This window comes from Sinocyclocheilus grahami, unplaced genomic scaffold (assembly GCF_001515645.1).
Source record: "Sinocyclocheilus grahami isolate Dianchi unplaced genomic scaffold, SAMN03320097.WGS_v1.1 scaffold36.1, whole genome shotgun sequence".
In the NCBI taxonomy this organism is placed as follows: domain Eukaryota; kingdom Metazoa; phylum Chordata; class Actinopteri; order Cypriniformes; family Cyprinidae; genus Sinocyclocheilus; species Sinocyclocheilus grahami.
The window spans coordinates 2,656,183-2,671,006 of NW_015505215.1; the positions used below are offsets into that span (position 1 = coordinate 2,656,183).

Here is a 14,824-nt window from a genome sequence, read left to right on the forward strand (position 1 = left end):
TATATATATATATATATAGTGACACGGTGCACAGGTCATCAAAAAAAGAGATGTTGTTGCAAGGGGAATGTGAAGTTAATGAGTTTAAAACATTAAATACTTTTTTATGGAATACTGCAATAATAAAATACTGCAGTATTCCATAAAAAAAGAAGAAGAAATGTGCATTGTGATTTCATGGTGACTTTTAAGCCAAATGGCTAGGTCTGGCAAAAGCAAGGGAAGTCAGTAATGACACAAACACATGGGCAGTTGAGTAAACATCCTGCTTGTTTGGTCGATGCAATAGGTGTTACATTTCCATCGGTGGTGCTATTGAAAATGGAGATAAATTCAGTAACAAAGCAACAACTGCCGTACTCACATGCAAGTTGTAGTGAGTGTGACTGACAGCAGCACCTGGGGTTTATAGTAGAGGTGACTGGGGTGAGGGCCTCAGGGGGCCAGTTCCACAGCGCTCATTTGAAACCTTTGGTCCCCCATGGTCTGTTTTCCCAGAATGCCCTGTAGAAGCTCTAACCTCTCGGGCTCCGAGTGTGTTTACTCTGAGTTAATGAATGAGCTAGTGTTGGAGTGAAAGTGGTTGAGTAAATGCTAATCGCATCGCTTTCCCCCAAAATAAAGCCTCCAGTTCGCCCCTTTCCTGTTTGCTTTTATTCCCCTTTAGTTCAATCACCAGTAATCATGCTTTTAAAAGCTACTCAGAGACAAACCACACATCGGGAATGAAATGCTCAACTAGTGCTGCCAGAATAACACGAGAGGGGGAGGTTTAGTGTGCGAGGAGCGTAAAGCCAAAGTTGAGGTGTCATTTGTGATCTCAATTGAGTAAACGCACACAAATGGTACGAGTGAAGAAATCAAGAGAGAGAGAGAGACAGGAGGGGCCGTCCTTACTTGCTCTTCTAAGCAGGAGTGAGAGGAGGTCCAGAGGGAGGAGGCACACGGGGAGAGCAGGATTGAGAAAGAGAGTGAGGAAAAGAAGTGGCGCTCTGTTTGCGGAGCAGTCTGGGACCATGCTGTCAAGTAGCTCTCTGATCTGGATTGGGGCGCTGCTTCTGGGGCTTGAGGCTTCGCTGACCAGGGCATCTGATTTCCAGCACCATGCTTATGAGGAGATGGTGAGGGCTCTTTTTGCCGTCCAAAGCGATTGCCCCTACATCACTCGCATCTACAGCATCGGTCGCAGCATAGAGGGACGGCACCTATATGTCCTGGAGTTCAGTGATAATCCTGGCATCCATGAAGCATGTGAGTCTTTTCTTTACTCTTGTACCAAGGCATTCAATTCCTCATGCATGTAGCTCAAGCAAACTCAGGCATGTTTGAAAAATGTCCCTACTGAAGCTGTAGGGCTGCCAGAGCTGATTGGTGAAGTAATAATTTGGGTTTGATTGCATAATTTGGGCTGTTTTCTGAGAACAGCACTCAACAGAATTGTTAAAATAAAGCTTTGACTGGTTATTCACTGGGTTGTCTGGCCAGCCAATGTTGACCATCAACTTGATTTATCTTGTTGCTCCTCAAACACTCACATACGATAAATTGCATCTAGGAATGGACAGTAATGGGTTTAAGGGGGAGTACATGCCTGGAGATGTGGTGAGTGTTATATGTAACTGTTGCAGGCAGGAGCTATACTCTTAAAAATAAAGGTGCTTCAAACGGTTCTTCAAGCGATGCCATAGAAGAACCACAAAGAACCATTCAGTGAAAGGTTCTTTAAAGAACCATCTCTTTCTTACCTTTTTATAATCTGAAGAACCGTCTTTCGCCACAAAGAAGCTTTTGTGAAACAGAAAGGTTCTTCAGATGTTAAAGGTTCTTTATGGAACCATTTAGACAAAAAGGTTCTTCTATGGCATCGTGAAGCACCTTTATTTTTAAGAGTGTAACATCAGTCTTATCTTTGATCTGAAGCAAGAACTTTCCCACAGGATAGAAAAATCTGACTCTTTAATAGCTCAATTGTTTCTCCTAGAATCAGAGAGCAAATGGACACTTCTGCTTCTCATTGATGATTCTATTGTGAACAAGACCTCATTAATCTTGCATGTGTCTCTTCTAGATTTCCTGAAGAGAAAAATCTCTCAAACTGTTCTCATATTCACCAAAGTTTGGAATCAAAAGTTTGAAATCTCAACATAAACTTAAACATTTCTCATCAAACTATCGAAGAAACCAGACTATCTGTAGGCTATGCTATCCACATTAATTTTGTATGTCAACAGTTGGCTTTATTTTCATGAAAGATATCTCAGAACTCCAATATATCTTACGAGATGCAAAAAAAGCAACTGCTGCAGTAAAATTTTCCTTTTTGTTTCAGTCTTTAGACCTTGTTTCTTTGTTCACTCAAATTCAAAACACATTCCGCTCTCAGCTACTGGAAGTAGTTAAGATCCATCAACAAAAGGAGTTAATAAATCAGCTTACGAAAGCAAATTAATCTTTACCATCAGATGTAAAGATCTGCTTCTCTTGGCAACATGCGTACAAAGGTAAAACCTCTGAGAGAATTGCAGGATGTATACATGTTCCTGATGGAGTACAAAAACAGGAACCGGTACAGCAGAGTGGGCAAAGTTGTTGTGATCTGACCCTTTAGATTCCAAAAAGTGTTTGCACTTCATGTGTTAATGTCGAGGTCACTCGTTTAGTGACTCTTTGAGCAGAGGCACAGCATTGATAATTGAATTATTTGATGATTAATGGGAAGACCATGATGAGTCTGCCTGCACACAGTGGCTAATTAGATCTGCGATATCGCCGTCACTCACTTCCGCATCAAAAAAGAACAAACGGAAATCTGCTGGTACTTGTTAGAAGAGATAATTGTGAATAATGTGCTGACAACTGGCTGTGAGACAGGAATTTCGATGAGAGTGGCCTGCTGCGCTGTTAAACACTCAGAAAGCTTTTGTAGGAGGAACATTATGAATTTGAATTCATTCATATTTGAAACTAGCATTTATGGTGTCATCTTACTCAAACGCACGCCACAGATGCACATTGTAGAGCTATTTCATTTGTTTTAAAGAGATAGATCATCTAAAAAAAGAAAATTCTGTCATAATTTACTCAATCTCATGCCGTTCCATAATGTTCTGTGAATAAATATTTTCTGTTCCTCATATAAAAGTCTTATATGTCTTAAAAAGACAAAAGAATGTAATGTATAAGTTGTATGAACTACTTTTATATAGTGCTTTCTGGAGACCATATCTCCACTTGCTTTCATTGTTTTAAAAATGTACAGTTTCTCCTGTTGGAATGAAACCGAGAAGTTATGACAAAATCTGTTTAAATATTTAGTAGGCAATTCTTGTATTACTTTAGTGCAATTTATGTGGTTGCATCTTCTGAACTGCTTCATCTGCATGCATAGATTTTGTTTTTGCATGCTATTCTTGGATGTGACCCCCATGACCTCATGACTTCCCGACTGGTGGTGACCTGACCTGTGTTTTTCAGTGGAGCCTGAGTTCAAGTACGTAGGGAACATGCATGGGAATGAGGTGCTCGGCAGGGAGCTGCTCATCAACTTAGCCCAGTTCTTGTGCGAGGAATACCGGGCAGGAAACGAGCGAATCACGCACCTCATCCACGACACACGGATCCACATCCTTCCTTCGATGAACCCAGATGGATATGAGGTTGCAGCCAGGCAGGTATACAGCGCTTCGTAATTAATCTACATTGTAAAACAAGTTCTCTAATGCATTCTCTAAATGCATGACCAACTGTGTGAACGCGACCATGCATATGTATATACTTATTTATTCAGTGTGGCAGCTGTGGCGTGGGAGTGTTGTAAGTCTCTAGTGGCCCCCAGTTTGTTATGAAGGAATCAGCCATATCCCAGAGTGCATTGCTCGCTTTCTTTTGAGACTAATTATACCATAAGAGCTCACAAAGTATTTTTTTTCTTGAACAAAGCATCCATACACATACTGTACAACGTTCACACATCTAGAATGCAAAATTACAGTAATACAGACTCCTCCTTGATCTTCGAGACTAATTATATGTCCAGCAGTAAATGGTGGCTGAATGTGGCCACACACACCCAGTTATCAAGCGTCTCACTGGACCAGACATGAACTAACAGAGAAAACCACCTCAGTATCACACAGGATTTATTTAACATGCTCTAACTCGCTTACACAATACACACAAGCACAATAAACCACTTGAGGTATCAAGGAAGTTTCACTCCTGACATACTGAGAATGTTCAAAGGTGATATCCTTCCCCAAAGGTTACTTAAAAGATGGGAAATTATTTGCTCTTTTCTCTGATTTACAGGGTCCAGAGTTCAACGGCTACTTAGTGGGACGTGGAAACTCAAAGGAGATGGACCTGAACCGCAACTTCCCAGATCTGAATGCTCTTATGTTCTACTATGAGAAGCACAATGGCCAAAACCACCACCTGCCACTACCAGACAACTGGGAACTACAGGTGAGCATCAAGTGTCACATACACTGCTGTAGGAGAGGAGACACTGTCTGTTCAGAATGGAATGAGTGGGAGGGGTCAGCCAAGCAATTAGTTATGCAACTTGTGTAGTGATATGAAAGTGCGGAAAGATGTTTAGACAATATGATACACTTTGCAAGGGTTACGATAACACAGAATGTTTGTATATATTAAAGGTCATATGCTAACCATTTATGTACACTACTGGCCAAAAGTTTGGGGTCAGTATGTTTTTTTGTTTTTTAATTAAGTAGAAAATCTATATTTTTTAAAAACTTTAAAAAAAAGAAATGAATACTTTTATTCAGCAAGAATTGACAAAAAAATACAGATAATGTCACAAAAGGTTTCTTCGTCAAATAAATGCTGAACTACAGGTGAGCATCAAGTGTCACATACACTGCTGTAGGAGAGGAGACACTGTCTGTTCAGAATGGAATGAGTGGGAGGGGTCAGCCAAGCAATTAGTTATGCAACTTGTGTAGTGATATGAAAGTGCGGAAAGATGTTTAGACAATATGATACACTTTGCAAGGGTTACGATAACACAGAATGTTTGTATATATTAAAGGTCATATGCTAACCATTTATGTACACTACTGGACAAAAGTTTGGGGTCAGTATGTTTTTTTGTTTTTTAATTAAGTAGAAAATCTATATTTTTTAAAAACTTAAAAAAAAAGAAATGAATACTTTTATTCAGCAAGAATTGACAAAAAAATACAGATAATGTCACAAAAGGTTTCTACGTCAAATAAATGCTGTTTTTTTTAATGATGTTCTATTAATCAAAGAATCCTGGAAAAAAATGTTTCATAGTTTTCACAAAAGCAGCACAACTTAAGTTTTCAACTTAATACTAAAACCGAATGAATTCATAAGATGATTCTTTTTTAGTAGTGAATGAATCACATTACTTTTATGAACCAGTTCTTTTTAGGGAATCAAAAACACAAATAACAACCAGTTTAGTCTGATTCCCAAAATGTATAAAAGGTTCTTTTGAAACCATCTCATCATTTGGCAATATTAATTATGTCTATTTCTATACTGTTCAATCAAAATATAGGCACAAAAAAACACATTTTACTTAAAAATAAAAATAAAGAATCTTTATTGGAGCTGAAATCTAGGCAAAATCGATATTGTTACATTATTTCCTTGGGAAATTCCCTATTATCAGACTGATTTTGGAGAAAAATCTGTGGAATGACACTAAGAAAAAAGGATAAAAATCTCAAATTATCCAAAATATTTAATAAGTAAAAAAACAAGTAATGAGGAATGTCTAGAACTTTGTGAAAAACTGGGAATGAATCCCAGATTAAGTTATCTGTGGCTCGTTCTGCCCATGACATTGGTGTTTCTAACATCACGTTCTACCAGTGGAGCTACAGGAACTTTCTGTATACTGTATGTTTTCATGGGGTGACTTTTTTACTGCCCTAACAATATACATGCACACAGAAAGTCACTGTTCCATTCTGAAGTAAAATACAGGATAAAGCCAGTATCCTGCATTGTGAAGAAAAATGTTTTTGTTTTTACAGTTGGACAGCACAATTAAGCTCTCCATTAGTCTGTCAGTAACCCACCCAGCTCTCGTTCTGCTATCTATCAACCACCAAAAGGCCCACCTTTCACAAAATAGAGAGCCTTGGCCTGTGTAAATGGACTTTTATGCCTGTACTACTGTTAGTCTTCATGAGCTCTGAATATTTTGGTTACCCCTTCACAACTTAACATAAGAGTAACACAAGAGTAACATAAAGTCAGTCCTATCTGTGAGGATCCATGCTATCCATCATGATTTAAGAATGTTACAAAGAAAATCTTGTGGTTCAGTGAAAGCAGGAACATCTGACCTTGAGTACAAATTAGTTCACAAATATGCTTATTTGAAATTGGCAGAGAAATAGTACAGAAAATTAAATATTCTTTTGATTTTATGTAATAAAATGAAATTATTGCCAGACTTTTGGAGCGCGTCAGAATAATACAATTTAAACAGCTCTTTCCAGGAACAACTCTTTGTTTTCCTCAGTCTAAAATGAGAACTCCAGCTTTGGAGAAGTATGTATGTCTACTGGCAGCCAGACATCCCTCAGGACAACAACAGAAGAACTGCAGTCAGTGGAGTATGACACGTTCCAATCATTTCTCTGTGAGTTGTCACTCTCACATCAAACCCTGCTCGTGACCCTCTGACCCCAGCGTGGGCTTCGCACTACACAGAGCTAAGCAGGGCGAAAAACATCTGTGTGAGTTCACAGCATGAAACCCGACTCTTCAGTGACAGCTGAGGTCATAGGGACCCTTGGATGTTTATATATACAGATGCATGCATAATAAATACAGCGTCTCCTCAAAACAGAGCACGAACGGGATCAATACCCAGCAGCCATCTCCAAGGAGCAGGCCAGACTGATCTCACTGAATACAACAGGGCCAGGTGGCGGTTTATTATCCCTTCACCTCTTGTGGGACACATTACCACATGTCATATTTCTCAGATAACAGAGCTGGAGGAATATTCCAGAAAGGCCGTAGGAACGCTGTCGGAGTGTCATGGCACAAAAACTTAAAACAAAGCCTGAAATAATGCACACAGCATGCGTGCTTTCTGATCGGAAAGTTTTTTTTTCCCCTGTATTCTTGGTTCTTGCAGGTTGAGCCAGAGACTTTAGCGGTGATAAAATGGATGCAGAATTACAACTTTGTTCTGTCGGCTAACCTCCACGGTGGAGCTGTAGTCGCCAACTACCCCTTTGATAAGTCTCGTGAGCCCCGAATAAGAGGCAAAACGACATACTCGGCTACCCCTGATGATAAAATATTCAAAAAGGTATGTTGTTTTTTATTGTAATGTTCAGTGTATAATTTTCTACTTTTCTAAAAAGTTTCATGTCCAGAAGCAATTAGCAAAAGTAAGCCATTTTTGTTTATTTCCCTGAACATGTGTAATCACTGTGATTCTGAGGCACTATCAAACCATTACAGAGGCAACACAGACTCAACCAATGGTGTGTTTTTTGGGGCGGGGCTTATTTGTTAGTTTGACCAATGGCAGATGTGGGGAGTGTTTGTGAAACCTGTTTGAAAGCAGTCATTATTTTTGCAATTCCGTTTTGTGATGCTTGCTCCAAAAAAAACACACACAAAAAAAAGATTTGCTTAAAGGGGTCCTATTATGCTCTTTCACAAAGTCTTGATTTTGTTTTGGGGGTGTACTAGAACATGCTCTCATGCTTGGTGGTTCGAAAAACTCATTATTTTTCACATAATTTACATTATTAAAATACCTTTCTCCCCAGCCTGGCACAAACGGCTCGATTAGTTCCGGCTTTGATGAAGGTCCGCCTTCCGAAAAAACAAAATGTGTTGGGAATGGTTAGCTGTCCCAGTGCGTTGTGATTGGCGAACAGCTTAGACGGTGTTTCAGTACTGCCACGCCCCTTGCTCCATCCTTCAACAAAAGCTTTTGGCGAATCCGGCAGGCACTATACTCCCTCGTGTTGTGGAAGCTGTTCTCAGTAAAATGCGCAGCACACAATAGCAAATTGGGGTTATAATGCTCAGGAACAGAGTTAAAAAATAAATTGCAACCACTGTTTCCTGACATCATCCGCTTTCTAAAGCCCAAACAAAGACGTTTGGGCATGGAGGTGAAAAAAACTGCGTCGCACCACGTCTTTAAAATTAGAATACATTATTTTCAGCCCAAACAAAGACGTTTGGGCATGGAGGTGAAAAAAACAGCGTCGCACCACGTCTTTAAAATTAGAATACATTATTTTTTATGAGTGTAGGCACACTGGCGGGGCCGTTCGGCGTCTATCCGTGGCACCCAGCTACGTCGTGTTGTACTTGTAAGAATTGTTCTAGACATGCCGCAAATTTTACGCTACAGCACAGCAGCTGCTCTTCTTCTTGGTTTTCTCTGATGCACTAACTCTGCAGCAGCACTTCTTCTTCGTCGTCTCGTCTGATGCACTCACTCAACCAAGCGTTCTAACCACAACCTCGCCCCTCCCCACCCCCCAACCATTCGAATTTCTGTAGGCAGGAATTATTTTTAATGATATTCTAATGAGCCGCTTTGTGATATCACAAAGCCCTGAAACCAACGCTGTAGTCCAAATGAGCCGTTCGTTGTAGTTCTTGAAAAGGGAGTTTTTAAAAACGAAATATCTCCCTTTGGAGTGGACTTTGAGATTTGTAACTTTCTAGATCTTTTTTTATGCCCACACATACACACTACACACTGACTAAAAGTGAAAAAGCATAATAGGACCCCTTTAAGATGTCTGAAATGTGTCCAAAATCCCAGTAATACCATCCAAATGAGATCAATTTAGACTGACAACCCAGCACAGTAATTGCACAGAAATCACACACTTCAACTAATGAAGAATTGGCTGTTGTTGTCTTTTCACAATTCTCTAGTGAATATTTACAGATTTTTGTGTTTGTGCACTATGTGTGTGTAGTTGGCAAAGACATACTCCTATGCCCACAGCTGGATGCATAAGGGCTGGAACTGCGGTGATTACTTTGATGAAGGAATCACAAATGGAGCCAGCTGGTACTCTCTGTCTAAGGGTGGGTTATATTTTACATACCACAGCTCTCATTCAATTACTTCAACAAGGCTTGTGGTTTTGACTCATCTAGAAGCCTTGTAATTTAGTTGAAATTTGGGAATTACAAGCACTTTTATCTTAAAAGAAACAAGATTTTTTTCTGGTTTAGAGATTTTCACCAGTATGTGTGCCAGTCAGAAATTAACTTCTTGGGGCAATATTTAAATTGATTTTAAAATGAATCTTACATTTAAATTTATGAGGTCATATTACAAAACTTAAATGAAACTTAAAACTCTGACATGTGCATAAGAAAAAAATACAGCAGAAAATGGTCAAGCATGAGCATGTGAACAGTTTGCCGTGCACACACAAAGTTCTTGTTCATATTTTGTGCACACATGGAGGTTTTTCATAAGTGAAAGTTTTTTTTGAAAATATGAATTTAACTACATTTTTTCTAACAACATATAATGAAATGTTTGATCTAAAAAATAAGTAAAATATATATAAAAAATATTTTTTGTGCCATTTTTGACTCCGACCCTGGTTCATTTCTGACCCTTGCCAACACTGTGCTGTATGTAATACATTTTTAATGTGTGATTTAAGAATAATTATTGCTCCGTGTCTCTGAAGGGATGCAGGACTTCAACTACCTCCACACAAACTGCTTTGAGATTACTCTGGAGCTCAGCTGTGATAAGTTTCCTCCAGCGACAGCTCTAGCCAGTGAGTGGCTTGCCAACAGAGAGGCTCTGGTGTCCTACATGGAGCAAGTGAGGAACACCTCTTCTCACATTTGACTGTTTCACTGTTTTAGTCTCAGCTCTCTCTGCCTGTAATGAAACAAGTAGAAGTTCAAACTCCATTTCTGCTTTCAAAACATGTAGCAAATTGAGAGAGAGCTTTGCATTCAAAAGCAAGGAAAAAGGAGGCCAGTATTCTAGCAAACACAGGTAAGAAGGACAAATTGGTTCTCCATGGCACTAACAGGTAATGAACCTGTCCCTAGATACTTTTAATGTGAAATTGATATTGAGCTTCAGGGGTCTCGTTGTGAGTTCAAGTAACACTACACTGCTCGCCAGCACATTTAAAGTAATGGATGGAATCGGTTTACCACTCTGAGTGCAGTGCCTGGCTGTAACCGAAAGCTTAATTGACATATATCTGGACTGTCTCCTGTCCTCCAGGTGCACCATGGGATTAAAGGCATGGTCTATGATGAGAACAACAACCCAATTAGCAATGCCGTGATCTCTGTTGCAGGCATAAACCATGATATCACCAGCGGTGAGCATTGCTCTACATTTAAAAGCTGATTTTTAGTAAGTGCATGCTTGAATACTTCATTTAATGTATCTGATGCTGTTTCAGGAACGGATGGAGACTATTTCCGTCTGCTCTTGCCGGGTACCTACACAGTGACGGCTTCTGCACTAGGATACCAACCCTTTACCAGCATGGTAACAGTGGGACCGGCTGAAGCTGTACAGGTGATAAACAACATCCCAAATACACTATTCATTAGTGACTTTTTTCAATAATAGTCTAACATTTTTTTGTTCTTCTTTCCAGTTGCATTTCTATTTGAAAGTTCAACCAAAAGGGACAAACTTGAACATTAAAGGTTATCCCAACAAGAAAGGTTCATCAACGGCTAAAATTCCTCCGACCAACCTTGGCCCAAGATAAAGAGCAAGAACTCTTCCCTCGACATAGACAAAACAAGTCTTTGCTTTTTAAACTGATGAACAACCAAGGGAAACATGGACTCTCACTGTGACGAACCTCACTTTACTATATCATGTAGATTCTCTGTTGTTTGTAAATGCATAAACGTGTGTTTTTCATTGTGAAATCCATATTTTGCTCTCATGTTCTTGTGGAACTTAAATATATATGTATGTCTTATAGCGGCTTGGAACAGGAAAAAGTAATGTACTGTAAAAAAGGAAACAGATATATATATTTCTCTGTCTATGAGAAATTGATCAGATTAATGGAGACATTTAGATGGACTGTTACTGGGAATTATGTCTGAATATGATAAGAGATCGATCAGTATAAGATTAACTATCTCATGTGAATAATAATAAAATAAACATTTTATCATTTGAAAGATACTAAGATTGGTAATTTTATCTATTCTTTGGACAATTGTTGTTTTTAGGAAAAAACATGTTTAATGTGTAATGTAATGAGCATGTGTGAATTTTGTAAAACTGTATTGAAATTTTCAAGAAAGTATACGGTGTACACACTGTGATAAAAACAATTTTATCACATGGATATATTTTCTTATGATTTTTAAATGTCAATATGTGATGTTTGATTAAACAAGGCATATTTTAGTTTGCAATTTGCATGCAAAGTACAGATTTACTGAAATGATCCGTGGACATCCTAAACTCTTAATTTAAATTGAATACCATAAAGCAGTTCAGGTGAAGTTCTTTGCTGAAATTAAAACAGGAGTATGTAAGGCTGTATAGATAGTCATCTGCTAACTCGAGTACATACCAGTGTAAAAGTCACATAAAGGACATCAGCACTTTTTCTACAACCATGTGTGTAAAGTGCTGATGTGGTAGAGATAGATTTGAAGATCAAGAATCTCATTCTTATTAAATTCTCAACTGTAAGCATACTCATGTTTATTGCAGCTAAAGGAACACTAGGGGTCAGTGCTGTAGTGGTATAGTCAGGCCACTGCTATTACTCTGCTCAAAAGTGTTGAATATAACAGAAAACACAGTAACAAAAAGCAGCATGACATACATTAAGTAGAGCTAAAATTCCCTTTGATATATCCTACTCCAACTTTCCGTTTCAACACGAAAAACACCAAAATAAAGAAACTGTGCTCGCCAAAATTTTTCTTATAAAACCTGTAGCCTAAAAAAGTATACAAACTATAATTTAGTTTTTTTAATACCAGAAAATGCATTAACTATATAGTATTCAGTATGATCTTCTTGAATAGTACAAGAACATTCAAAGATAGACAGACTCAATAATATATAATAACTGATCATTCCATGTTTTCAATTCTGCAGTGAATGCATTTACTTTATAAAATAAACATTGCTAATATTTTCCTGTGTTCTGCCTGGTTATCAAACACAAACAGAATCACAATGCCCTCTGAATAACAGGAAAAATGGAAAATGTACTTCAGGAATGTTGTGCACGAGGACTAGAAGCCTCTGCAGCTGGAAAATATGAGCCATACTTAATCTCTCATAACTAAGAATAATGATGTTTGGAGAGCTGCGTTGTCAATGAGAGTGAAAATGAAGGAAGTTTTGTGTAAAAAGTGTGCCAAGAAAAATGATGATTCATACCAACTATAAGTGGCTTCCTTCAAATCAGAAGATCAACATTCTGTCATTTACAGTCCATGAATAAACTGTCCGAACAGTCATACAATGAAGTGACAGGATTTCATTGTAAATGAGAATGCTTCAGTGACACCAAGTTCATGAATAGATCAACAAGAATGAATGGCAAGTTTGGCAACAAAAAGCTCAAGCTCACATGGTCTTTCTCAATGAAAATGTCACAGTAGGAGAGGACAACAGAAGCTGTTCATGCTTCCAGGATATGACAGATCTGGCATTTTCTCATAGATGCCGTGGGCATGTTGTGTCAGAGTGGCTTACAACACAGAGCTGAATGCGACAATGGAACCCACACAGCAGCTGTTATTATCTGCCCTCACTCTAGTGGATGCCCACTTGGCTTCAGCTTTGTAACCGAATTTATAAGGGAATCTGAGTCAAGTGATCCTAGTCAGGTGACAGGAATTGGTGATGACTGGATTGTGCACAGAATAATGGGTGTGTTATTTACAGGTCAAGACTTGACGTAACAATTCTGCACTACCTTACAAACAAGGGCCCCACAGGCAGCTTCCTTTCATTGTTTCTGTATATAAGGAAGTCATGGCTATAATGCAGACACAGCAAAAAATAACCTTACTTCTGACAGCGCTTAATACATTATGTTTCCTTGTAACCATAATATTGACACTAGTCTACACAAAGCAATAAAGCTGTCTTTTCCACCAACTATCATCAAATGCAGAATATCTCAGAGAGCCTTGAAACCATAATCAGACAGTTTTAACCTCTGTAGCTGAACAGTAGACAATATAATGGTGTTTCTTCAACTTTGGGTACTTTTACATTCCAAGGATTGATTTTATTAAAACTGGTAAAACATTTTTCTTTTTGTTATATCATGTTTTTGTTAAGAAACGTTTTATTGCTACTTTTTACATGCTTTTTGTCACATACCCATGCCCCCAGACATGGATTGCCTAAACAAATATACATAAGCCATTTCAATATTTCTTTTGTGAAAATATTTTTCCCCAAACAAAAGTAATTTCCAATGCAACAAACAGTTTTGCCCTATTAGAGTTTTTCAAGTTAATAAAAGTATTTTTCAAGTGCGTTTGATGTAATTTTGTCGAATTATGCAAAGTTTAAACATTTTATTTATTTATTTAAATGTTTATTTAAAACATATGCTAAAATTTAATTTACCAAACACAATAAATAATTTGAGCTGTGGTAGATATAGCAAATGTTCATAACTTCCATAAAAATGACAGAATTCTCCTGAGGTGCATGCATGTCCACAAATGTTAGTGGACAAATTCTTAGTGTGAAAAGTGTGTTTTAAGTATTTTCGTTTATTTTCTAAAAGTCTACATGCCATGAGTGCCCAGAGATGAACAGACACTCATAATCTTTTGTTAAAAATTTAGTTAAAATTTTAAAAATCACACACAATTTTTAAAAATCACACACTAAGATCACATAATAATATGACATCCCGTTTGACTTCAGGTTGCCTTTATACGACGCAGACAGTGGAATAAAATATCAACAACGTTATCCGTTTGTTTCAGATTGGTACTAACGTTAGACTGTAATTTCACTGGATTATTTCCCTCGTTTGTAAACGCTGAAGAGTCAACATAAGCGTAATACCTTGTGTTATAGTTTAGTGGGAATTTCCTTCAGGCACGTTGAAGGCAGCCCTGCGCTCGGGGTTGGTGTCAGCAGAGGGAGGTGTGTTGATGTTGGTGTCAGCATGGAGGGAGGTGAAGATCAGCCTGCTGGGACTTCCATTGGGATGACAGCTGATCCCAACGTGGCGTAGATGACCGTCGGGATCGGATCAACTGCAACGTGTGAGCCAAGTAATGAAAGGCGGGAGAAACGCCTGTTGCCCTTATCTTACGTTTGATTTCTAAACAACATTGAACGATACAAAGCTAATGGCAGAAGGGAAACGCGCACGAGCGTCCACTGGATAGTGAAAGTTCTCTTGCTGTCAGTTTTTAGTTAACCTAAGCCTTTTCAGCAGCTCAGTCTAATCGCATTGAGGGCATTTGTGATCACACAGGTAAGTGGAATCTTGTATTTAATTCTGTATTTAGCTCGTGGGTAGCCTCGGCTACCGCGAGTGGTTCAGTTTTAACATTGTGTCTTCTGTTTGAATATGTTAGTGTTTTTTATTTACAAATATTTTAACTTTTTTTTTTTTCATAAATAGCGGTGCTGAGGGAATTTCGTGGCATGTATTTGTCCAGTGTCGTCTAGCATTTCTATCTGTTTACTTTTTCCTTCATAAAACACGATTATCCGCTTTTTAACATTGTGTCTTCTGTTTGAATATGTTAGTGTTTTTTATTTACAAATATTTTAACTTTTTTTTTTTCATAAATAGCGGTGCTGAGG

General features: G+C 38.3%; 2 protein-coding genes across 4 annotated transcripts in view; both read left to right on the top strand.

Annotated features, from left to right (window-relative positions):
- Positions 1 to 718: 718 nt before the first annotated feature.
- Positions 719 to 11,022, top strand: cpn1 (carboxypeptidase N, polypeptide 1). Of its 2 annotated transcripts, XM_016267182.1 has the most exons (9): positions 720 to 1,251; positions 3,475 to 3,671; positions 4,309 to 4,464; positions 7,151 to 7,327; positions 8,973 to 9,084; positions 9,705 to 9,844; positions 10,262 to 10,361; positions 10,446 to 10,564; positions 10,647 to 11,022. In XM_016267182.1, exons 1-9 carry the CDS (start codon positions 843 to 845, stop codon positions 10,761 to 10,763), a joined length of 1,527 nt encoding a protein of 508 aa, XP_016122668.1. In that variant the 5' UTR covers positions 720 to 842; the 3' UTR covers positions 10,764 to 11,022. The 2 variants fall into 2 exon arrangements, with proteins under 2 accessions (XP_016122669.1, XP_016122668.1); XM_016267183.1 differs by lacking the exon at positions 7,151 to 7,327 and having other exon boundaries at positions 719 to 1,251.
- Positions 11,023 to 14,156: 3,134 nt separating this feature from the next.
- The window catches only part of LOC107581569 (dynamin-binding protein), a 48,903-nt gene continuing 48,235 nt past the window's right edge, over positions 14,157 to 14,824 (top strand). For both annotated transcript variants that reach the window (XM_016267172.1, XM_016267174.1), the window contains exon 1: positions 14,157 to 14,489. The gene's annotated coding sequence lies outside the window, so the exon portion shown is untranslated. The remainder of the gene's footprint in view (positions 14,490 to 14,824) is intronic.

Excerpts from the sequence above, each read along its gene's own strand:
- cpn1 (XM_016267182.1), top strand. The coding sequence starts at position 843 with ATGGTACGAGTGAAGAAATCAAGAGAGAGAGAGAGACAGGAGGGGCCG. Across the intron at positions 7,328-8,972 it reads ATGATAAAATATTCAAAAAG|TTGGCAAAGACATACTCCTA; the intron begins GTATGTTGTTTT and ends ATGTGTGTGTAG. Across the intron at positions 9,085-9,704 it reads CTGGTACTCTCTGTCTAAGG|GGATGCAGGACTTCAACTAC; the intron begins GTGGGTTATATT and ends GTGTCTCTGAAG.